Source organism: Numida meleagris, chromosome 6 (genome assembly GCF_002078875.1).
Source record: "Numida meleagris isolate 19003 breed g44 Domestic line chromosome 6, NumMel1.0, whole genome shotgun sequence".
In the NCBI taxonomy this organism is placed as follows: domain Eukaryota; kingdom Metazoa; phylum Chordata; class Aves; order Galliformes; family Numididae; genus Numida; species Numida meleagris.
Window position 1 is genome coordinate 7,519,348 of NC_034414.1, and position 25,736 is coordinate 7,545,083.

The following is a 25,736-nucleotide window of genomic DNA, read 5'->3' on the forward strand; positions in this document are numbered from 1 at the left end:
CCTCGCCTTTTCAAGTCTCGTGAGATCCGGCAGCCTCCGTCTCTTCCTCTGTGCGTTGCCGCGGCTCTCGCGAGAGGTGGCGGTTGCCAGGCCCGAGCTCAGCGGCCGGCGGCGGCGGCGGGTGGAGGCCGAGTCGCGGCGTCGTGCGGGTGAGTGGCGGCAGGACGACGCGGAGCCGGCCCCGGGGGGAGGGCTGCGTGCGGGGCTGTCGGCTCGCTCCTTGCGCTCGGAGGGCGCGGATGGTGGCGGTGTTGCATCCCTGAGCCGCGGCGCCCGGGCTGTCCCCGCGGCAGGGCAGGACCGGGCCGGGACCGGTGTGTCCGTAGGGGCGCTGGGAGCGCAGCGGCTCCGTCAGGGCGGTGCGCGGGCACGGCTCTGCTCCCTGCCGCGGGCTGAGCGCTCCGTGCGTCGCTTGTTTCAGTCGTGTGACGTTTACCGGTAAAACCTGCAGCTGCCGTGAGGGCTGTGCCCAAGCGGCGTGTCGCCTGGGGCTGCCGGGCAGCTGCGTTTACCTCTGAGCGTTCTGAGCAAAGGCCTGTCCGTTCGAGTGATTTTGTGAGGTAAATATCGTTTTGAAACTCTTTTCCCCGTGTAACCGTGTTCTGTTTACAGAAAAATCTCTTTGGCAACCAAGCCGGCATGTACAGCAGTAGCCCATCATCCCGTGTTTTTTCTTTGAAATAGCTTTTGTTCCTCGCTCTTGCTTCTACATCGCGTTCCTTTTCATTTCTGATATCATCGCACGTGTCACTCCAGAGCTCTTTTCTTACAGAATTCGGATCCAGCTCTATCTCAGGCCTTTCTCAGGGCTGTTTCCACCAGCTGCCTGGCTGCAGTCTGAAGCAGTGGATGAGCATTGCTCTTGGTGTCCCTACCTGTTGGCTGCCTTTCCCAGGTCCAGCGACATGCTTCATGTTTCTCAGTAACCTCTTGACTGTCGTCTTTTGTTCGTAATTTTGTTCACCTCCTTCTTTGTGAATCATCTTGAGTAATTTATTTAAGTAGTGCTTATCGCTTGCTTCAGCCTTTCCCCAGAGCACCCTCTTTTTCTCTCTTCAATTTGCTGCTGGATTAGATGGCCCAGAAGTACAATTCGAATTACCATCTTTGCACTGGTCACAGTTCTTACCTTGACATTTCACACTCATTTTCTTCTTCTCTGAACTAAAAATCTGTCCGTGCATCATCTTGCGGAGGTTAACTTGAATTCATATAGCTTCAACACAAGCGCAGCCAAAAGGAGCTGGGTGGATTTCGAGTATTCCTCCTTAATTAAGGAAAACCATTCAACTGTATTTGTTTTGTGAGTCTGCCATTATGGATTTGTCTTTGACTAGGTGTCTTTCTTGCGAAACATGAGAGATTTTTTTCTCCTGTTGAGATATGTAAATCTTCCAAAGGGCTTCTAAAATTACATCTAGGTTTGTCCCATTTCTGTCTCAAAAACTCATTACATTCTATGACGTCCTGTCTGTGATCATCATTGACATCTCCCTGTGATGTTGTTTGAGACTGTTCTTTCCACAAATTTTTCAGCATGTAGCATTTGTGCTTTCACCCAGATTTTAGCGCCAGGAAGACAGCAACCCAAAGCAGCTCTCCTGTTGCCTATTGAATCTTGCTTTTCCTTTTTAGGCACACTGGTATTTGAAAATTGTTAAATGGTTCGTGTGTGGTTGACGCTGCTTATTACGTTAGTCACAGATGTCATCGCTGTTGGTTTTTCTGTCACCTGGTTCTAATTTGTATGCTTTCTTTGATTGCATGCTTGAGAACGGGGCCTCCTGTATGTGTACAGAAACATTAAATTTTCATTATGAGCCGATATTTTTCAGTACAGCTTTCATTAATAGCATTGTTTAAATCTTGGCCTAGTATTGTTCCTTATCAGTAAATGTATGTAGCTTTTATGCTGGAGGGCAACAGGGGATGGGGGGATTGCAGCCACACACAGTTAGCTTCTGCTGCTTCTGGTCTTGCAGTGGTAGCTAGGATGCTGATTTTATGTAGAAGTTGCTCGATCCTCTTAGTGCCATGTATAATTTTTCTTCAAGATAAACCTCGACGGGCTTTACTTACTGAATCCAAATACAGAAGGGGGGAAAAATCACCTGCCTTCTGCTTTGTAGGCTTAGATATCAGATAGGTGTTTATGATTCCTGAAGGGAGTGTGACTATAAAGTTAAAGCCTGCGTGATAGCCACTGAGTGTCTGTTACTCATGGTGCAGTAGAAATGGAAGTATCAGCTTCATGTGACTTTTTATTGATTTGGGTTTTTTGTTTGCTTTTCTTACTCATTAAAAGAAGCTTGCCCTACTGGCTGGATGTCAGTGCTATACTGCAAAGTAAGTTTCTGAGCTATGCTTTCAGCAGTCTAAGTTTGGTAACGTTTCAGTGAGGAGGATTGATAAAACTACTGTATGTGTCTGAGTTGTGGCTGCTGTCTGCAGTGGTTTGGAAGAAACTGGGCAGGTATGGATTTCCACGATAGATGGTGTTTGCAAGTGTGCTTTGAACTGCATTTCTGAAGAAGGATGTAATATCACTGTGCTGACATTTCCAGTAAATCTTACCTGTTAGCTGGTTTTTGTTAGTACTTTGACTAGAGGCGGTGAACAGCACTGTCACTCCATACTAGAAGTCTAAAGAATCTCAACTTCGGAGTTGCCCTTTCACAGCTGATGCTGGGTTTGGTGACTTATCTGCTGGATCCTTCTGATTAACCTTGTTCGACCTTACAGAGTAGTTAGCTGAGGAGGCCTGGTTAGAGCTGATGAGCTGCTGAAACCTGTCCCACTAGAGGAAAACCTTCTGACTGATGCTTAAATCTGAATAGCTATGAGTCTGCTGAGGTGTTACATTGTTAGTTATTATGATGCTGTATTCTGTATTCCTAGCTGGAGCAGTCAGTTTTTGTTACACACCCTGAGACAGAAGATGGCTCCTTGGGCCTCTGCTTCAAAACTTTAGGGCTATTTTAATCATCCTCTTTAGTTAGCCGCTGGAGATTTGCAGCCTTCCAAGTATCCTCAGTAAATACAATGTGGCTGTCTTCAAGATTTTACTGTGTCTCTGTGGCCTACAAAATTCATAAATTAGCGATGACTCTAGCTTCAAGTTGACGTGAGCAATTCTAATGCTGTGTTGAAAGCTTTGTAAATCGAAGTCTGCTTCCTGACTTGCAGCAGTGCTGTTATACAGAGTTTCTCCTAGTGCTAATTTTCTAGCATTGAGTAGGAAATCCTTATTTGCACCTAGAGAATGGCAACAGTTTAGCCAATATGCCAGTGTTTAGTGATCTACACAGGATTTTTGTATCTGATTTTTCTTTGTTTTTATTTTATCTTTTTAATGTGCTCCCAGTGCCTTCTTACCATCACCAGCATTTTGGGTGAAGTTGCTTGATTTCATGGAAGGCACTGGGTGGTATATGGGGCATTGTCCTCCAGCACTTTTTTTACACTCAAGGTCTGAATGTTCTGCAAAGAGCATTTGCTGTAGTATAAACAGCACATATAGCTGACATTGTGAATCTGTCTCCCTCCCCTCCCCCCAAAAAAATCATTTGAACCACAGTTGAAGCATTTTTTTTAATGGATTTGCAGAATTTAAATTACTTTGCAATTAGAAGATGCTATATTGATTCTGTGAACTAACTTAGTAGCTTCATGCTTTGCTCTTATTTATGGCTTCATTGGCTTGCAAAAATTGGAATAAAATTGATAAACAGTTGTTTATAATCAGCTCAAAAGTGCTATCAGTAATGATCAAGAGAAAAATGGGCTGCATTATAGCAAAATATTTCTTAGAGAAGTATTATTTGTAGCTCCTGTTGAGTAGAGAGTGCAGCAGAGATTGTTGCTTGTTTGCAGCTGTTTTCCACATAAAGCTGGAAAAAGAAATAGAGCTGTTCAGGAGGGGCGGTCCAGTTTGGTCCTTTCTGCCCCTCTGTCTAATCTATTGTTTGTAGTGGCTTAAGCGTGGTGCTGCATAGCAAAGCAGATTGAGGAACCGATCCTACTTAAAGCATCCTTTTTCTCCTTGTGCATGTGAAACTACGCCCTCATGTTGACTCTGGTCACTTTCATTGTGTGAAAGATGTGGAGAAGGCAGCCAGCATGAAACAACTTCAAGTGGCTTTCGTGTGTCCTTGCAGCCGCAGTTCTTCTAATAACAGCCCATTTACATATCTTTCCAATGCCAAAGCTTAATTCACGTGCCGGTTCTTACTTCAGTGAAATGAATGAGACCTTGCTGCTGGAAGACAAATTGACTCCAGAACAGGCACCTGGTGTGGTCCATGTGTTTGTAAGACTGTAGATGGGATAGAAGAGAAGTGTGGAAGCAAGGTGCTGGTGAACCTGCCACAGGGTGCTTGGCAGTGGGGGAGCACGGGCAGGCAGCTGCCCTCCTCAGCACCTGGGTGTTGTTGGCTTGCCAGGCAGACCGCACAACTGCGGGCAGGTAATGGGGTGGTTCCCTTGGGAGAATCTCTTTGCTATTTTTTCTAAGCTATGTTGGTTCCCAAGAGTAGCGCTTTGGGGGGGAAAAAAAGTCTTGCTGGAGTGATTCAGTCTAATGAACACAATTTGTTTCAGTCCAAGATAAAATGTCTTTACTTCTGTATTCCTTGTGCTTGAAAATGGTTTGTGCTGCACCTGAATTCTGGGTGCTGGCTGCTAAAGGAACTCGCTACTGGTTTTGTAAACCAAGCTTCCTTCCCCTTAGCTCCTTAATAATGCTCCTTCCTCTCTGAAATAGGCTGTAGACTTCTTTAAACATCTAAGCACACTTGACAAATGAGTGCAAACGCTATAACCATCTACATTAATATAACGTCATCACGCAGTGACCATGCTTTGGTAAAGCTTTCGTAACTGGAATTTCCAGGTAATATGCAGTGAACACTTGTTGGGGCTTTTTGCATGAGAAAGTTGAGTGCCTGCTGTAATTCATATTGAAATGCTTTTTTTCCTTTCCTGACTTCATATGGACAGGTGACCTTAGTTTTCTGATCAAAGTGCATTGGATTATAGAAACTGTAACAGGAAAAGAAACACTCTTGTGTAGGAGATTGTAAAATGCTGCAGCTTTAACATTGTTAAGTCTTTAAGCAGCTGTGCGTTGCTTTGCAAGTCAATGGTGCTGAAGTCAAAAGGTTAAGCAAGTATCTAAATTTTGCTCGTGGGAGAACATAAGGGATTTACAGGGCATGCTATAGATAATCTGTTTACTTATTTTAGCTGCAAAAAATATTTCATCCTGGGATGTAGTATAAAATCTATTTTCTCTGTTAAAACTAAACATGGAAAAAAAATAATATGCAACTATTATTTTTAAGTAACTTGTTCTCTGCCATTCTCCCGTGATGAAAAAGTTTGGGGTCTAAATATAGCTGAGAGTTTTTCTCTTTCCATGACTAAAATGTCTTTATCTGAGAAGCTACAGTGTTTTACAGGAAAAGCCCCAGTTCCTTCGGAACTTGCTTCCAAAAAGGATTGAGTTGCATGGAGTGTAATGGAAATGTACTGAATACGGGGGTGGGAGAATATGTTATGTTTCTAAAATATTTAACCTAAGTCTTTGGAGAAATGTGGCAATCTTCTCTATCTGTTCCTGGATTTTTCCAGATGCTGTAGAACCATCAGATGTTTACTTTTGGCTACTTGACCACTTTTGTAAGCAGATTACTGTATACAACTGTCTTGACAAAAGGACCGCTTCTAGATACTGCTTTAAATCCGGATATTTAGGATTGGCTGTCTTGATTGACAGTCACAGAGTTAAATTATCTCTGAGTGAAGTTTAGTGCATATTTAACAATAATGGATCTCAGCCAAAGCAAAGGTAGGGTTAATGATTTCTACTTTGCAACGTGTTTTTTTTCTCTTCTGCAAAATTCAGTGAAACTGGACAGGATTGAGTGTTGCTAAGAATTGCTGTTGATCCCCTTTTGGAGTGAAGACTCAGATAAAACTGTTAATGGTAATTATGTTTTTCGCTTGGGCAACCACTCAAACTGTAGAACTGTTGATCTCCTTTCAACATTGGGATCTTCTCTGGAATTAACTTCATCCATTTGGAAGGAAGCTATGATGTGTTTGCCTCATGTTTTCTAACCAGCAACTTTTCTGTTTGGACACGGTGGAATTAAGTGTGGCAGGATTTAAGCTGTTTACCAAAATGTACAGAACTATGTTCCTTAAAGCAAAAGCTCTTTAGTGCAGGTATCAGCAAAATGTGTAGAAGATTATTGCTGTGTAATGTTGAAGTCGTGCTTGAGAATATCCTGCGTTCTATGATTTTTATTCTAAAAAATGAAAGCTAACCACACTAAAATGTGCATTTGTCATCTTTTATTTTCCTATGTGGCATTTTTTTAAAAGGTAAACACTGCTCTCTTAATGTAGGTTGTGAGTGCTGCATGTGTGCTTTTGAGAGCGGTAGTGTGAGGAAGCTTGCAGTGGAATGGCAGGACGGCCTCATCCTTATGACAGTAACTCCAGTGATCCAGAGAATTGGGATCGGAAATTGCATAATAGACCTCGTAAGCTTTGTAAACATTCAAGGTAGGTGCTGCGTACGATCGATTGCATCTCAAAACTGCATTGGGAGCCCATTCTAAAGGCTGCTGTATCTGGTTGTGGCAAGTCCTGTCGTAAATCTCATAGTTCCTTTCAAAAGAAATGCTACTTAACTATTTAAAAAGATGCTTCCTAATGTAACTGATTTTCCAGCTTCCCCTATCTGTGTTTGCATTTGCTTTGTGGTGTGTGAGATCTTTGTCTCATTAAACTAAATGCCTTTTGTGTATATCAAGATACCAGTTGAGTGGCCAGATATCTGGGATGCTTACTGGGCTTTACTTCCTGTTCATCACTTTTTAGTTGGGTACTCTCTGTTAAGCAGCATACTTAAAATACTTGCAACTCCGTCACGGTGATGATTAATATTTGCTTGCATGCAAGTGTCACATGTTGTAGCATACTCTTTGTAAAGCTGTTTGTCAGACCTTGCTTGCCTCTGCTTCCCCCACTTCAAGAATGTTTTCTAAGTGCTTTTTGAAGACATAATGAAATTAATTAGTGTTTTTTCCAGCATCAAGCATTCCAAAAATGATCTAAGCCAAGCTATTACGTACCCAGCAAATCTATGTGAAGTAGCGTGGCGCTGGAAATATATATAAGCATTCAAAAAAAGTGCATCTTCAAAGTACTTTTGCCTGTTAGAAGTACTAAATATAACTGAAAACATCTGTTAGCTAGCTAAAATTGCTAATTTTTTATGCTTTCCCACTTCAAGGATTTTAGAAAAATAGCTAAGGAGAACATATAGTAACAGGAACTTAATTCACGTTCTTATTATATAGATTCAGATAAACTGGACTGCGGTGTTGGCCAAAGCATTCTGCAGGCAATTAATATTGTTGGTTATTGTCCTGTCATTAAATCTTGGATAATTGACGCATCCGAGAGGGCAGAAAAAAAGAATGCTTTGGTAATGAAAAGGCTTGCTGGGAGACCCATATAATTACAGGCCTGTTTGAGATGTTAGTTTACAGTGAATAATGGAACGGTTAATGCAGAACTCCTGCTACCGACCAGTATGGGCCTGTGGAACGCAGCTCTGTGCAGCTGCTATTTTTGTTAAGGTTAGTGTCTGGTAAGTGGTTGATCTGCGCTTCTTATTTAGGGTCAAAATGTGATGCAGTATTGGCAAAGGAACAGTATAGTTATTAGAGGGCATTGTATGTGCATTGAGGACTGTTGACTATTAGTGTCACAGTGTAATTGCAAACGGATGATTCATTGCTGAGTCTAGTTTGTGGTGCTCGTCTGTGATCCCATGCTGCCTCCCATGACTGGCGATCTGCAATGCAACCTAAAACTGATGTTGGTGCAGATGGCAAATGATGGAGGGAGTAGTAAATAATGAAAAGGACTTGTTAACAGCACATGATTTGAGCGGTCTGATAAACTGGGTGCAGTCTACCTTGCATTTTTAATTTTACTGAATGCAAAGTTAAACATTTAGGAATAAAACAACATCGGCCACTTCTGTAGACTACATAAACTGTGTCGTTGTCAGTCTTGGTATTGTAAGGAATGGGCAGGAATTAATTCTAAGGAGCTTTCTCGATGGGCAGTTAATGCATGTAAATCTATAGCAACATCACAAGATCAAAAGGGTTAATGCAGACAGGAGTTAACTTGAGCAAGTCTATGGCCTATGCTTTCAGAAATACTCGGATCACTTCGTTCAGTCTGAATTCAAGGTTCACCCTGCAGAAGGCATGCCTCTGAAATAACTGCAGCTGAGTGAGATGTGGTTCTGGCAAAACATAGTAGGTGTTCCCAGCAGAATGCTGAACAGCCAGCATTTATGGAAGCTTTTAGTACATGGGGTAGGGGTATTGTATTTAAAGTAACATCTATTTTTTTTTTTCCTGAATAATGTAGACTCTTTTTGGAAAGCTTTGTGAATAAGAAACCAAGTAATAGTCTGAGGTCATAATAGAATGAGGAACAAATTAAGGAGAAATATTCTGTTACCTTGTTCCTTTGAGATCCTCAATTACTTCAACGAATCAAGTTATTGGGAAACAGTGTACTTTATTTAAAAGCCTAAACTAAGTAATCTGATTTTGTGTGGCTGAATGTAGACACGTTACTGTAATTTCTGGCTTAACGGATGCTTTTTTCTCAAGAAGAATAAGTCTGAAAAATGCAGTGTGAGAAAAATGCCTTTGAAGGCAAATCTTAAGGGTAGAACTTGAAGAAAATGGCTTCATTTAAAGGTTTGACTACCGCAGTCTTATTTGCTTTGCACTTTGAAAACATGCCTTATTGTCATAAGAAAAAAATACTCCAGATTTTAAAACTGTAATGATGAAACAAGAACTTTATAATGAATCTCGATGAGAAAGTAATATTTAAGATAGATATTTGGCTTGTCACTTCTTGATGTTTTGTGGAGTTTAATCCACCAGCCTTGACATTCTTAAAATAGCTTAAATTATTGTCTGGACTTACTGAAAACAGTCCAGGAGTGTGAACCATCTTCCTGTGTGTAAGGCTTAGTTTATGTGGCAGCAAGGAGGGTTGTGGAGCCTTGCTTCCTTCATGGCACCATCTGCTTGATGCGAAGGACTTGTGCAACACTCTCCAAGGGGGGCTCATATTTAACAGTCGCACAGCTTCACATGTCTTTTTCCAGTTTGAGAATCAGATGGAGTTTTTGAAACCTCTGGCAAGTTGTGATGTTTTTTTTCCTCCTTTTTCATACTTGTTCTGAGATGGGAAATGTAACAGAAAACAAGAACCAAAAATGTAATGCAAGTGATCCCTAGAAAAAAAAATCTAAGGATCCTAATGGGATGAAATTACATGGTGTATAAGCTGAGCGTAGTTAATGATACAATTAGTCTTGTTTGTCCAAGCTATTATGACAATCTTTGAGTTGCTATCTACTCCAGTACTTGAGTAAGATGGAAGAAAACTTCCGGGAATCAAATGTTGACTGCAACTAAAGTTCAAGTAAAGAGTCATTAATATTTTCATTGATAGGTATTGCTGTTCTGTATTTTCTATTAATTTTTTCATTGTTTTTAGCTTCCGTAGTGTTTTAGTTGCTGTTGGAAGACTTTCATTTTAATTCTGTTGTGCTTTGTTGAGAGTAGTGGTTTAAAATCTGTCTGAAGCTTCCTTCCTTCAAGATTTTTCCTGATTCTCTTTGCTGCTCTTCTAATCTCATTTGGTATTTCTGTATTTGTTCACCCTGTTTAGATATGCCTAGATTTGAAATCCTGCTGCATGAATGAGCAGAATAGGGCTGTGCTATGGCTTTGTTTTCATGACTCATGAACCTCTTGAATCTTTTAAAATATTGAACTACTTTGAAAAAATCTTCCAGAAATGTGAAGTTACTGTGCAGATGCTGAAGGATGAAAATTCTTGTGGCTAATTATATTTTTGCATGCTGGAGAGGATGTATTTATGAGCTCTGAATGAACGTGCAACTTGCCTCAGCATTTTGTAAGTACATGAAGCATCCTCAGAAATTTCTTTGTCATCCCTGCAATGGTATCAGAAAGTATAAGGTTTTCTGCTGTAGGACAGATTTTTTTTTCTTTTCTTATAAATATGTTTTATGCCACTGAACATCTTGTAGGATGCTGCGGGCTTCTACAGGTTCATTAAGTGTTTGAATCTGATTATTTTGGATTTCTGAAGATAATTTGTAATAGACGGTCCCAAGGAAGAATACTATGCTTCTGAGTGTCTTTAACTTGGATACTAAAAAAAAATAATAATAATAATGTTCCTTTTTGAAAATGGAAGAGGAACTGCTGGCATGTTGGCATGTGTGAACCAATGCCCATTGGCACTTTTGTTTGCTGCTGGTTGACTCCATTGCTGGAGGGAGGAAAAATGCTTTAGACTTTCCAGCGTACTTTCTATATGGCTGCTTGTAGCCACGTCTTCCATGAATTATTTTGAAGAGAAGAAATGACTTAGAAGACTGTGGTGCCTCTTCTGCTTCTGCAAGGTCATTGTGTGAACCCTCAGGAAACACTAAAAACAGAAGATTCACAGGCTCAGAGAGCTGAAATGGTGCAAACAGAAATTTCTCCTGCTGCATGAGAAGAACGGTCTCCTGTGTCAAGAGTGCTGCTGCCCTGCCTTTCGAATCATGGATTCTTCTTACTGACTTCCTTTTTCTAGCAGTGGTCTTTTGCTGGAGAGTGTAGTAGGTATTTCGTACCATAAACTTGCTGGGAAAGGGATGTTTACAGTTTAAAACACGGAGAGTGTGCTGTCTTGTTCTCAGAGGTTATTGTCGTACCTGCTTGCGAGCCCAGTGAAAAGTGAATTCATTTCAAACATTAATCCGGGCAGGCTTGACAGGAAGAAATCAAATGTCCTTGAAACCGCGTGAATTAGTGTATGGTGGACGATGATGAACACGGATGAGCTATGTGACAAGCGAAAGTTAGCAATAACCTTTTCAGATGTGTGTTTGTGTGCTGCAAGCCGACGAGCTGGCAGGACCAGAAATAGCTTCGCAGATGGTGCTTGGCACGGCAGCAGCAGCTCTCCGCTCGCGCGCTCCTCGCGCTGCCTGTCACTCGCGTCGCCCAATGGCCGCCCGGGGATGCGGGACAGCGAGTGTGAGTTGGGCTGGCAGGAGGCGGCGAGGTCGGACGTCAGGATCGCACTACGCATGGCTGAGTCAGTGGCTGCGAGGAATTGAGCTGAATTAATAGCTAGAGGGGGGCGCGTCTCTGAATGGGCTGTGGAGCCGCGATCTCTCATCCTTGAGGGGAAGATGATGGAGGAAAAAGTAAGGCTCGCTCGTGCTGCGCTGAACTAAGTGAAGAGAGGATGGAAATAGCAAATATGCTGAACTTAACAAGTAATGCCAAAGGATGCTGATCTGGCTTTCAAGGCTGTCTTCTTGGAAGGAACAGAATTCCTTTGTGCTCTGATTCCCAAATTATTTCCATGCTTCTGTGTTTCCTCCCTGACAGATACAAGAGGAAGGTGCGTATCTGTTAAAAGGAATAATCGGTGGGTAATGCTCAGGAGCAGAATGAGTGAAGGGGAGAGTGCTGTCCTTTGTGCGTACTGGTCAATTTACATGTCTGCTGACAAAGAACAGGCTTAGGGGGAGGGAGGGGGGCACAAGCGTTGTGTAAGTCCTAGTGATAGGAACAGAACGGATTTGATTTCATCTAAAGCCTTGCAGAAATATTGCTGGTACTTACTGTATATATAAAGCTCTTTATCCACATTCTACAAGTGTTGATTATATGAATCATCCTGGTAAAGGGCTGAATCTGAGCTCATATGTTAAGAGGAGTTAGTTCGTATATGGTCTAGGAGATAAAGGGTGAGAAATAGGGGTAAAATCTTGACGAATAATCCACTGCTGCATCCCTGACATTTACATACAGATTTACAGCTTTTTTTTTAATGTCTGTTTTCTTTGGCTTCTATGTCAGTTTACCACCACAATTCTATAGACAAGAGGCTGTCTTACAAATCGTGTGTTTGTTGGTAGTGTTCAGTAGGATGCACGCAAACTTTTTGTATTGGAATACATGCTAATTGCTTTGGCAGTGAAATTAATTTAGTTTAATGACTTCTTTTAGTCATTAGTAATATATTCATAGCAGTATGTTGTTATGCATAAAGACAAATGGAAGCTGTTCTTCCACCGATGACTGATGCATCATTCGATTGAAGAGCTTTCTCTTTTTTTCAAAAAAGCTCTTCCTTTACTGTGGAAATACTAAGCATACTGGTATGGCAAGTGTGCCATTTTGATGGTACTTTACTCTTTTACTCCATATTGAAAAAGCTTCATTAAAGCCTTGAGCTAATTTGGTTTTCTTTGTGGGCTGGCTGCTTTTAAAGAGAATGCCTCTTCCCTGTTACAAAGGCAGAGCTGTCTTTATCTGTGACTCAGTAGGAAAACAAACTCATTTACTTACCTAAGGTTCTTGAATGGGTGCAGTGCTACTGTCCCAGTGTTCCTTAGGAGCCACGAAAAGCAATATATTGAATTTCTGTGGAGGCTGTCTGAGTACACCAATATTCATAGGGCTGCCTTCTTTGAAGGTGGTTGACAAAGCAAGGCAGCATTAATCTTCTCTTGGTAAACTTCTTTGAACTAGCTATAGGTAGCCTACATGATGGGTTCTTTACAGCTTAGTTTTACATTAGGTGCTGTTACGTTATTAAGCATCTAGGAAAAACATTTTGCTTAGGTGCTGCTTCTGTGCCTTTGTTGTGCCCACAGCTTCCAAGGCTCAGTGTGCAGATGTTATCATCTGGGAAGTAGATTGAAAGTTGGAAATTGCAGATATTTCCTTTTAGAGAGATAAAGATCTGAAACTATAATGACTTTCTTGGAGGCTTGAAATAATGCACTGTGCAGAACACCCTTTACTGTTGTAGGCTGAAATTACAGATTAATATAGTGTGACAGCCAGGTGCTGCATAAGACCAGCGTCTTCCTGGCAATTATGATTATCAGTGTCTCACTGCTTTTGGGAAGTACTGGTGTTGTACCTGGGCTGCCTGATGTGTCTGCGAACCACAGTGCTCACTAAGTTTGCCTGTTCTTTCAAGAAGGGCTGCTCTGCTTTTGTTGTTTCCTCTTTCATCAGGGTAGTAGCTGCAGTGACACAACAGAGAGCTCCCTACTTGAGCGCTCGTTTGGCTTGTCTGCATTATCGGGGACGGACTCGTTACCTCCGATATCCAGCGAAGGCTAGGACTTCATCTGCAAAATGCACTGGCAACTCTCGGTTAGCAGCTTGAAAATCATTATTTTAAAGCTGTGGTGGAGAGACAGCGAGTGTTTTGGTCTAACTTAATAATGAATGAAATAACTCTTAACAGGCTTTGCATTGCTGCTGTGATGCAGAGTTTTTTTTTGTTTCCCTGTGGAAACTGCCTCCTGTCCCCAGCGGCTTTGTTGTGAGAGGAAGAGAAAGATATTACAGATCTTAAATTAGGGGGAAAAAAGTATATTCAGTAGTCTTGAGGTCTTCATACTTTCTTGAACATTTTCAACTTCTTCTTTAGCCTCTTTGTAGTAAAATACGTCACAGGTTGTCCTTTGTTTTTGTTGTTAGCTCCCTTTTCAGAGTGATACAACACCTGATAGAACGACACAGCTCTACAAGTCCCTTTCTTTGTTCTTTGCTCTCCAATAAGCAAGGCAAGTAAGTGAGTTTAAATCTGAACAATGTTGTGTTTCTCTGGTATTATTTATCTGTGTGTACATGCTGTAGAGCAACAGAACTTCAGACTTCTGATAGGTACATCTTCAATGGATCAAAGAAACATTGAATTTCTTTTGTGTGTTGTGATTCAACAGTGATGAGGTTTAAAATCAGTGCTTAAATGGCTGTTAATAGGATGAGGGAAGATCCGTGATTAAATGGTACCATCTCATAGAACCATAGAATGGTTTGGGTTGGAAGGGACCTTTAAGATCATGTAGTTCCAACCTCCTGCTATGGGCAGGGACACCTTCCTCGAGACCAGGTTGCTCAAAGCCCCATCCAGCCTGGCCTTGAATGCTTCAAGGGAGGGGGCATCCACAACCTCACTGGGCAACCTGTTACAGCATCTCACCACCCTCACAGTAAATAACTTTTCCTAGTATCTAGTCTAAATCTACCCTCTTCCAGTTTAAAGCCATTTCCCCATGTCCTGTCACTACCTGCCCTTATAATAAGTCCCTTCCCAGCTTTCCTGTAGGCCCCTTCAGGTACTGGAATGCAGCCCCAGCGAGAGTGTGGGTGTGTGGCCAAGCCTCCAGCCCTCCCTCGTGGGGCTCTGACTGACTCAGGATTGCTTCCTGTAGCACCTGTTCTTCTCCTGAGAGAGATTATTAGCCAGGGCTCATCCCACTGCTGTGTGAACTCTGAATCACTGCTTTGAGAGTAATGCGGCTTAAGATAGTTTGATGGGTTAAGAAACACATTTTTAATTGCCTTTCCTGTTAAAGGGTAATTCGTGCCTGCACTGCCAAAATGCGCAGTAGGTTTGCATGTCCTCATAGAGGTTGGGTTTCATTTTCTCTTGTATTTCCCTTAGTTAAAGAAACGAGAGTGCTTTGGCTGTTGAGAAATGGGCAGTCATACATTTTGATACCGCAAAATGCGGTAGAACTCTGGTTTCTTGCAGCGTGGCTAAAAGCATTATCAGGGCTAGGATCAAAATGCTGTGTTAACAAAGGGTGATCACGTGTGGCTTTATCAGGATTTGCTGAGTTACATTGTCACAGGACTGCTACGTGCACGTTTCTGCGGGGTAGTTGATTGCTATCTGTGCATCACGCTTCGGGGGCAGGAAGGCTGTGACCATCTCTTGGGAAGTTCAGCTCTATGTTACTAATCAATTCTCATGGATAAACAGGGTTCTTACTTCGGTTTCAGGTTAGAATTTAACTACGGGCTACAAATTGGCTATTTCTGATGTTTTGCAATCGTATTTCATACCAGCTTAAATGGTTGTATTTCATATACATTAGTATACGGGGGAGAAGAGGTGCAAAGGTTTTCCTAAACTGTTGATGTCTTTGAAAGGGAGCTTTGCCCATCTCACCCTTGGAAGCTTTTGTGTATTTCACTTTTATGATACTGAATTACCTTTTTTCTACTAGAGGAATAGAACAGGTAAGGAGGTGCATTAGCCGTGCTAAAATGCCATACATTCTTATCCAGTCAAAATAGCATCCAAGGCCCCGTGGAAAGTGCTGTTTTATTTTAATGGACGTATTTCAATCATCTTAATTCTTGGCCCATAAATCTGAGCGTTTCCAGCCGTGAGCAAGGCCTGCAGTTGTTTTGCCTCATTCAATAGACCTTTGGCTGACTTCACAACTTCAAGATGCATGTCTTATTGCAGCATATTTTAAGCTTGGCAGGAAATGGTATTGCAGTAGATTCTCTCTGCACCGAGCTCCTTCTTTATTGGATACAAGCTCTTTCCTTCAAATGGCGTGGGGGGAAGCTTAGGGATATATTTCTTGGCTTTGTACTAATATACTTGTGAGGCCATTTTTAGTACTAAGGTGAACTACTGAAGGTTTATCATATCTTTCTGTTCTAATTTACATTCCTCTTCTTATCGGTCGCTGATACCTGAAGCTGAAACATGTCATGTTAGATGCTTAGTTCTTGATATAGTCTTGTGGGGAATCCTGGGGGGTTTTTTTTGGTCATGACTTTTAAGTTACTTCAGAGGATGTTCTGCTCTACTTGCTTCTACAGTTTGTGCTTTTTAAAGTTGTCGTGCCCTTCTTAGCTAGGTCCTGATTCTTACCTCTTCTTGTTCTTGAATTCTACAGCATTCCTAGCAGTCATGTTTAAGGTCTCTCGGTAAGCCGTGTGATTCTCAGGCTGCAAGCAAATAGGGCATTGAGGCTCCTGTGGGAAATGGTGACCCATCTTTGTCAGATCCTGTAGCTGTCCACACTTCTATCTCCGTTACTCCGTGCCTGAGGCTTTGTGGAAGTTCCACAGTTGAGTTTATTTCTTATAAACAAGGAGTGTTGTCATGCTTGTGCTTAAATGACAAATAGCAAGGGAACTAATTTAAGAATTCTGGTGGGGTGCGAGGACACAGATGTCTGTTCTCTGCTGATATAAAATCATATTTTAAAGAGTACAAATGAAAGGCGGAAGTATTTTCAGTAAAATTCAGCAATGACTTTGCACATTGCAGTTTGATTTTTAGGCAATTTCTGAAGGCACTGGACCTTGAAACTGAGAGGCTTTGTTGATAGCTTTAATAACTAATTGCTAAATAGAATCAGTATCTTTTAATTTAGGAAATGTAACATAACCACAGTCTAAAAAAATCTTAAACTGTTAACTCAAATTTGCTGCTTTGGAACAAATGTCCTTCTTGTTACTGACAGTGCTAAGAGTCTTAGCATTGACAGTACGCTTCATAAGTTTGCTGTCTCAGTTATGGTCTCTTGCTCTATTGCTCCTTCTGAGGATAACTGACAATTTGAAAAAGAAAGCACAGAAGTAAACTCATGGCTGGTGTGTTTTGATGTATTAACTGGGGTAAGGCTGACCTCCTTTGTAGAGGGCAAGCTGCAGAAAACAAAAAAGCAAACCCTAATGAAGCAGCTTAGTAGCTAAGTCAATACTAAAAGCCTGTGCTCTGAGAAATGTTTTCCAAACCAGGTTTTATTGGAAAAAATGAGCTCTGCCTTTCGATTTCGTAGTTAGATTACAACACTTAATCTAACAGTGAGAATCCAAATAAAGTACTCAGTTGTACTTGACTGACTTGTTCTGGAAGGGGTTTCTATGAGTGTGGTTTGCCAGGCAGTCTCCAACTGATCAAGCAGCGTCTCTTTGTAGATGATGCAGCAATAACCAGATATTTCTTGCTGTCAACTTAATGTTCCAAATCACTGATTACATTTGTAAATGTAAACATGAGTACAGCAGAGGAAGAAAATGGATGTGGATGATTTTAATCTGCAGTTTATGCTCCATGTGTGTTTTGATGTCTTTAAAATTTGAATGTATAATGTTTCTGACATTTTGAAATGTTGAACGTTTCTCTTCTGTTTCCAGCACTTCATCTCGTATTGCTAAAGGAGTAGACTGTACAAAAATGAGCCTCCATGGTGCAAGTGGTGGACACGAGAGGTCAAGGGACAGACGCAGATCAAGTGACAGATCTCGTGACTCATCCCATGAAAGAGCAGAATCTCAGCTCACTCCGTGCATCAGGAATGTTACTTCACCAACAAGACAGTACCATTCTGGTGTGTTCAGATCTTCAGCATTTCAGGATTAGAATTTTTCAGCTTCATTACCAATTTGTTAAAGGAATACAATAGAAAGCATGATTTTTGCTGATGCCACGGCATACAAATTTCTTACATGTGCTCTGGGTTGGAAGTACCCCTCTTTTTTTTTCTAGATCATAAAATTTATATATTCTTATATGATGGTTCTTATTTAATATAAATTGCAAGAATGATCTAATTTCTCTAAGAAGAGAATTGACCAAATATTTCCCCTCAGCTTGATAGGGTTTGGGTATTCGGCATTATAGTAGAAAGGAAAATGGTTTTTATTTTTTAATGTGACAAAATTTGATTTGTTTCTTTGTACTATAGCACTAAGTACAAACTGATGCATAGCTCTTGTATTATGTTGAGCTGCTTTTTCAATTCAAGAATGTTAACTTTTTCTAATGAAGACTTTGGGGAGACAAGGTAGCTTTGGTGTGAACCTCCTGAAGCTCAACAAGGCCAAGTTAGGAGATCCTGTACCTGAGTTGGGGCAATCTTTAATGTCAGTACAGTATGGATGATGAACTGATTGAGAGCAGGACTTCAAAGGGTCCCTTCCAACCCAAACCATTCTGTGATGACCAAACAGTAGAAACTCTGGGTTCTTAAATAGAAAGTGGTTACTTTTGAATGTTTCTTTTAACGAGAATAGCTTTTGTTGAACAAGTCAATCAGTTTGCCGTACTATGTTTCTGGAAACACATAAGCTGCACAGAACTGATGCAAAGCTAAAACTTTGTGGTTTTTCTTCTCCCTTCGCCTCTTGCCCTCTTAAGATCGAGAAAAGGATCACAGTTCATCTCGACCAAGCAGCCCTCGTCCTCAGAAGACTTCCCCTAATGGTTCCACTGTTAGCATGGGGAACAGCAGCAGGAACAGTAGCCAGTCGAGTTCAGATGGAAGCTGCAAGGCTGGTGGAGAAATGGTGTTTGTGTATGAAAATGGGAAAGAGGGAGCTCGGAATGTAAGAACTTCTGAACGGGTAACGCTTATAGTGGACAACACCAGATTTGTTGTAGATCCTTCTATCTTCACTGCACAACCAAACACAATGTTGGGCAGGTTTGTGTCTTTTTATTTTCTTAGTCTCATACCTATAGAAGAGAGTAATTTAGTAGGTGTATTTTTCGAAGTTAAAAAAACTGTTTAAACAGCCGTTGAGCTCACTGCTACATTTGATCTGCTAACATTTGGTATTATCAGTTTGTAAAGGTCATTAAGGAAAAGAGTTCTCTACTTGGCAGAGATGCCAGTGGATCTCTATTACATAGAGACAGGAGTTCACAAGTAAATTAACACTTCATATGAGCATATGAAATTTCCTTCTTGATGGGCATCACTTCTATATTCAGTCTGCCTCATGCTATCTTCTGGTTTTTTTAACCTGATTGCTTCAAAAAGCAGTTGTGAGCATAGATGATGTTTTTCAAAACAGTATGGAGGAAAACTTGTAGGTGTTTTTGGTGATAGTGTGTTTTTTTTCTTAATGGACTTGTCCAGACAGCATTCAATCTCAGATTTATCTTCTAAAAGGCTTTAGAGCAGGGGAACATCAAATGGGCATTACCAGTGTAACGTGTTAGTCTCTCAGCAAAGAGAACTGATGTTGAAAACGGACAGTGGTTGAATTAAAGACCACATACTTATGTGTAATACTTACTGCAGAAACAATTATAAGCAACGTATTTAGCATGTTTAGTAGGTGGGAAAGAATTCTATGCTTTAATTGCTTGCATACTGACTGTTTTCACATTAAAATGGGACCTTTTTCAACCCCAAATATTATTTATGTATATATGAAGGTATTTGCTGAGGCATAGATGATATGTATGATGAAACAATTTCATGCTTTAAATATGCTCTGTGAGGGATAAGTAGTACCTTGGTTCCCTGTTTTGTGAGAAGTCAGGGGCAGATTTACAAAGAGCCAAAAAAAAAGCTATTTTGTGTAAATGACAAGGAAAATAAGTACAAATAATCTTAGTGAATTACAGAATTGATGTAAGGCATTTGTGTATGCACAATAAAGGAATACATAAATACACGTAAATGTCACAAACTGGTGGTGTATCAGAATTAGGTTATGTGGTGAAACTGTCTCATTTTTTGTGTCAGCCTCAAAGGAAATGGTATTGGCTAATGCACTAGATTTTTTTTGTGCGTGTTGCTGAGTTCTTCTCCCTCAGGGATTGGTTCAAGGCAGAAGCTTATTTTATCTTCCGCTAATTCAAAAGTAGGTTAATAAAAATATGGAAATACTGTTCTAAAACGCAAGCTATTTATAAAACCACTTCCCCCAGTGTCAGCTCACAGGTCACTGGGCAGGACCTGCTTAACTAGAATGCACTAGGAGGTAAGAGAACGGCTTTTTGGCCACAAGCCTTTAAGATGTTAGACTACCATTTCCTTAAAAATGCTTTGGCTTGAAAAGTGGTCAGAAAATGCACTTCAAATCATTTGAGTCCCATTTTTGACATTTTACCTTTAAGGTTCCCCCAGAAAGCCAACACCTTCGTAAGGAATTGTAACTAAATTTCTTATTTTTGAGCAGGATGTTTGGCTCAGGCAGAGAACATAACTTCACACGTCCCAATGAAAAAGGAGAGTATGAAGTTGCAGAAGGAATTGGGTCCACTGTGTTTCGTGCAATTCTGGTGAGTTTTTATGGAGGAAAAAGTACTGACAGCATTGTTAGGACAAGTGCTGTAAGCATTAAGAAATGTTAAGTTCTTGATTTAGCCTTAATTAGCTATTTTGACTTATTTTGATTTAATGGATGGAATAAATATTATGTTTTGACATTGGTTTTGGGGTGGGGAGGTGATGAAATCTTAATATGAAAACCCAGTGGGTTTTCTAGATGTGTCTGTGACAGCCAGGGAGAACACACGAAATCAACCAAAAAATACTGCCTGCCAGAAATCTATTCACCTCCTATGCATCTAGTTGACCTAGCTTAGATACATTCAGCACTTCTTGTGCTGAAATGTGGGAAAGCACAAACGGTACTTGAAGTTAACTTACTGCAGGGAATGGGAGAAAAGCAGTCTTCAATCTGAGAAGGAAATACCTTCTTACATACACAAGTACTAAAGCTGTTAAACTGCTTTGTCAGCGGAAGTGGAATGTCAAAAGCTGAATGAAGTATACATAAAAGGCAGTATCTATGCAACAAAAATGATCAGTATTAGTATTTGTTGCTTAGAAAAAGATCCTCGCTAGAGCTTTCTGCTTTGGAAGCAACTATCTCAGAAACTTGATGAACTCAAGGATAATAATATTCATAAAAAATTTTAATGCATATTGCTCTTTTCTTTTTTAGAAGGTTTAATGTGGAAAAGTAATTTTATTTTTGAGGCGAAGTCTGTTAACAAATGTTGAAGTGCATTGTGGCTTTTTGTTCTCTGTATTACTTTAGGATTACTACAAGACTGGAGTGATACGCTGTCCTGATGGGATATCTATTCCTGAATTGAGAGAAGCATGTGACTATCTCTGTATCTCTTTTGAGTATAGTACTATTAAATGCAGGGATCTCAGTAAGTATGGACTTTATTAAAATGAGTTGTACAGGCTAACTTAAGCAAATATCTGAAGGGTTAATTCCAGATTTCTCGTTATTGAAGTAAGGAACATGTCTGATATTATACGAATGTCCATCCTTATTTTCTTAAAGTAGGGTTCCAAAGGTGATGGATATGCAACTTTTGAAAAATCATGTTTTAGGTATTGAAATATGTGATACTCAAATATTTTAGTGCCCTGGTTGGCAGTGTGTAATAGTTAAACTGTACTGATTCATTTGCAGTAGGGATACACTAGTGTTAAGTGGTATCTTCTTGTAGAAGAGAGGGCATAGAAGTTACTCAGCTCCCTGCCCATGAAAACTAAGCCATGTTGCTAGCGAAAGCAGTAGTTTTACTGGTGGCTCATTATGGTTCTGAGTGTGTAGCATGTGTCCAGCTTGTGCCTTCCCTGAACACAAAGCTTTGGCCAACACTTGAAATGACCTGGCCATGTCTGTGGTGCCTGTGATCTCGTGGTGGTTGTGCAGTTGTGAGATACATACAGGGCACCTGTGCCTTCACCAGTGGTGTCAGGGCGTCACAGCGCGTTGCCTGCTGAGTCACATTTGGTGCACTCTGTCCTTAGCAGGAGGATTTTGCAGCTGATGCTCTGGGGATTTTGAGAGGCTTTGGTTTTAAGCTACTGCTTATGAAAAGTGGCTTGCACATGTTACCTCTTCAACAACTGGCTTAAATAGTGGTTCTTTTAGGAAGCCCAAGGGGAGTCTTGCATACAGCTACCAAATGTTTAAGAGCAGTAAAAACAGTAAGGAAGTTACTTGAAGTCACACCACTGTCTACCCAGCAGAAGGTGGATATCTGCAGGACAGTGCTGTCAGTTAGAACTCCTGGTGTGGCTTATGGTAGAAGTCTGAAAAAGTTCTGATCTTAGACAGACTAATGAACTAACAGTGTCTTTACAGCTGTCTGCAGTAAATAATGCAAAGTAAATAGAATTATTTCTTGCTCCTGCCCTCATTTCTTTACCAAACTTTTAACATGTGTCAATGCTTCTTAAAATGTTGTTCTAGGTGCTCTCATGCATGAATTGTCAAATGACGGTGCTCGCAAACAATTTGAGTTTTATCTAGAAGAAATGATTCTCCCCTTAATGGTAGCCAGTGCCCAAAGTGGTGAGAGAGAGTGCCACATCGTTGTGCTGACAGATGATGATGTTGTTGACTGGGATGAAGAGTACCCTCCACAAATGGGAGAGGAGTATTCCCAAAGTAAGTTTGTTTTCATTGTTTCTACCTAGTAGTGAAAGTGCTCATCTAACTTATGTATATGTAAGCATTCTTAGTAAAGCCTTTATAACATCCAAATGCTTCGTAAAAACATAGCTTTGTCAGTTCTTCTTAAGAATTTGCTTCATTCAAGCATGTTACATTCAAGTCTAGTTGACAAGAGGAGCTAATTTTTACTGTTAGAAGACATTTGAGGATGCTGACATTGAAGGACGCCTACCTTCCCTAGAATATGTGCAGGAATTACACCTTAACAGGAGAAAAAAACCAAGAAATTGCCTTTGTTGAGGATGCATTGGGAGTATTTAGTGTGGTTTGTGAGTTGTCTTACTACATTTCTAAATACAGTGAGGGGAAAAAAAATGTATTAAACAAACTGAAGTGATAAGAAGAAAAACCAGATTCAACCAACCAGTTTGGCAGAAGGCACTGTGACTTTTTTCTGATTTGTTTTGGCTATTCTGAGGAGCTTTTAGGTCTTTCTCACTCATTATGAAGTAATAAATAGTTGTGTAAAGCGGGACAGTAAAAAAAAAAAAGGCAAGGAAACCTTATTTGTAGGACTAGAAGCTGAATCACTGAATACTATTTTTCCTCATTAAAATGTACTTTCAGTTATTTACAGCACAAAGTTGTATCGATTCTTCAAATACATTGAAAATAGAGATGTGGCCAAGTCTGTTTTGAAGGAAAGAGGGCTCAAGAAGATCCGACTGGGCATTGAAGGTAAGGCTTTATGATCATCTGTACAGTTGAAGACATAAGGGTTGATTCACTTTGCAGAGTAGGTGACATCACTGAGTGTAGATGACAACATGGCGGAGGGGAGTGGTAGCCAATAAACAGCTGGTCCAGCTGGAAAACCTGATTACAGGCTCTTGGCTGCTCCCCAAGACTTGCAGAGCTGCTGAAGTGTTTACAGAGTAACTTAGGTGGTTTCTAGCATCTTAGGACTGCATCTCCTGCTATTTCCCTTCAGTTTTCACGCACAATCTTCTCTGCTCTTTCTGTACTTGATTTGAATTAATAGTGTCCTTCTACAGCTTTCATATGTTCTGTTCTTGGTCTGGTGTCTTTTTCAGGGCTCGAAACGAAAAATCTAAGTTGCATCTAGATGTTAGCATTTCCTAAAAGAAAACCTATTAAATGCATCACTGAAGTGCAAAGGAATGTTAATCTGAAATAAGCATCTTGTATGTTGAGGAGGCTGGTGGGTAAAAACCTCAACTCTGGTGTTGCGAAGGACAAGTACAGTTAGTTGGCTTGGATTTTTATCCTGATTGTAACAACTGGGTTGCTCTGTATTTCATTTTCTTTCTAATTGTTGACCCAAACATTTAAAAATCCAGCCTTTGTCATTTGCAGATTTCTAGCATTCACGCACCAAGTTGTCATGGTTATGTTTGTAATTTGCCAACCAAGAGCAAGTGTATCGACCGCTTGTCATCTTTAAAATAAGTTCAAGTGAACGAAGTGTGAGCCTCCAGACTGACATGCCATTCAACGAAACAAGGACCGTTTCTGTCTGTAATGCTGGCTAACAGCAGATTATTTTTGCTGGCCTTTTTTTTTAGACAAAGGGCAAGTATTTGACTAAATCTTCATGCTAGTGCCCTGTAATATTGTGCAACTTTCTAGTAATGAAAACTGCTTAGAGCAGAGCGGGGAGAGGATTGGTTTAATTGGGAGGATTGGAAGGAATGTGAGATGAACTGAAGTGCGAGGATTCTGCTTGGGAACTTGAACTGCAGATGAGAGTAACACTGCTCTCTAGTTTAGAGGTTTCATTTCATGCTTCCCAGGTCACAGTGTTCACGGAAGGAACAGCTGGCTTTGCCTGTAAAGCTTGGAGAGTCTTGGAAATATCCACATCATCGGAAGCATCGTAGCCTTTTTCATTACAGCTTGTGTGGTAGTGCAGCCTCTGTCTCTGTGTTCCCTTGCTTAGATAGCATTAAGAACAGCACAGCCGAGTGTTTCCATTCGGGCTGCTGGTGGTAAACGTCTGCTCATCTTCATTGCGCTTCCACGTGTTCCTCATACTGTTTAGTTCAGGGTTTTCTTTCACCAAAAAGCAATGTTAACCTCTGCTGTACTCTAATGTTTCTTAGGTTACCCTACATACAAAGAGAAAGTGAAGAAGCGACCAGGCGGAAGGCCAGAGGTGATTTACAACTATGTCCAAAGGCCATTTATTCGGATGTCATGGGAGAAGGAGGAAGGGAAGAGCCGGCATGTTGACTTTCAGTGTGTGAAAAGCAAATCTATTACGAATCTAGCAGCAGCAGCAGCAGATATACCCCAGGACCAGCTTGTGGTAATGCATCCTACCCCCCAAGTAGATGAGCTGGATATTCTGCCTATTCATCCTCCACCCAGTAACAGTGAGATGGATACTGAGGGACAGAACCCGCCCCTTTGATCCAGACTGTTACGAAACAAAAGCATGCTCCATTACAGTGACTCTGTACTCAACTCATACTACACTGCAATTCCAGTTTTCTCCATTGTGTAATGGTGTTTAGGATATTGCCGTACGGACCTTTGGAAAGACCAAGGGCAGTCTGATTGTTTTTTTTGAAAGGGTACAGATCAAACATCCTGGGGTTACAGTTACACGCGTCTTTGTTTACCGGTAGGTTTGTGACGTTGGTTATGTGTATGCTGGACTGTCCTCGCTCTTAAGCCCATCAACACCGACGGGATGCCGGGGGCTAGTGTGCGTTCAGTATTGTTACACGGGGGTTAGAATGCAGGATTTGGAATTGATAGTAGCACTTTACAAATGGTTGATAAATGGAATTTCAAGCCATTTTTTATAAACGTATTGCACAATACTAACAAAGTGCTTCTATCAAAAGTATTAACTACAAATAGTTTTGCTCTGAATAGATTGACCCTTCTGAAGTTATTGCATACGGTTGAGCACAAAACTACTTATCATGGGGTTTTTGGATTGAGGACGTGATTCAATTACCCATGTAACACCTTGTTGAAGTTCTTCAGTGAATTTTTTCACTTGTTTGCAGCGTGAGCCATGTTCAGAAGTTGTGAACAACGGATAGGGGCTTTATCTTAAATTTTGCCTTACCTTACTATGTTCACAAATATTTATTTACTAAATTTTTCATAAGTGTCATGAAATAGGAAAATGCAAACGGTTCATTCTTCATTTATTGATTGTAAACAAGTTTTTCATGCAAATAAAATTTCCATTATTTTAATGGGTTTGAATTACCTGTGAATGAGATGAAGTATACAGAGGAGGTTTGGAAGCTGTTTTTTGCTCCTTTCAGGCTGGTTGGAGATGACTTTAAGCATAAAAGTGAAAACTGGTTATTTCCTGAAATCAGGGAAGTTTGTCACACTGTCTGTTTTAACTCACCTTGTTGTTTTAAGGGCTTTTTTCATAGTTTAAACGGAAATTGGTAAGAGCTCCTTTAGAAATGCAGTGAGTGAAAGAGTTCTTTAAGTGTCTGTAAGGCATTGCTTTTCTTCGTGTGCCCCCAGAGCTAAAGAAATGATAAATAGGCAACTGCTTCTAGCATGCATCTTCAGCAGGGTTTTATCAAATTT

General features: G+C 40.7%; 1 protein-coding gene across 3 annotated transcripts; it reads left to right on the top strand.

Annotated features, from left to right (window-relative positions):
- BTBD10 (BTB domain containing 10) lies at positions 1–25,394 on the top strand. 3 transcript variants are annotated; one of them, XM_021403653.1, is made up of 9 exons: positions 16–149; positions 6,412–6,570; positions 17,121–17,314; positions 18,124–18,409; positions 19,899–20,001; positions 20,766–20,886; positions 21,945–22,142; positions 22,776–22,886; positions 24,272–25,384. In XM_021403653.1, exons 2-9 carry the CDS (start codon positions 6,470–6,472, stop codon positions 24,580–24,582), a joined length of 1,425 nt encoding a protein of 474 aa, XP_021259328.1. In that variant the 5' UTR covers positions 16–149; positions 6,412–6,469; the 3' UTR covers positions 24,583–25,384. The 3 variants fall into 3 exon arrangements, with proteins under 3 accessions (XP_021259329.1, XP_021259328.1, XP_021259330.1); XM_021403654.1 differs by lacking the exon at positions 6,412–6,570 and having other exon boundaries at positions 1–149; XM_021403655.1 differs by lacking the exons at positions 16–149; positions 6,412–6,570 and adding an exon at positions 10,459–11,544 and having other exon boundaries at positions 24,272–25,394.

Coding starts and splice junctions, on each gene's coding strand:
- BTBD10 (XM_021403655.1), top strand. CDS start 11,420: ATGCCAAAGGATGCTGATCTGGCTTTCAAGGCTGTCTTCTTGGAAGGA. Junction 20,002..20,765: donor CTGTGTTTCGTGCAATTCTG/GTGAGTTTTTAT, acceptor GTATTACTTTAG/GATTACTACAAGACTGGAGT. Junction 22,887..24,271: donor GATCCGACTGGGCATTGAAG/GTAAGGCTTTAT, acceptor AATGTTTCTTAG/GTTACCCTACATACAAAGAG.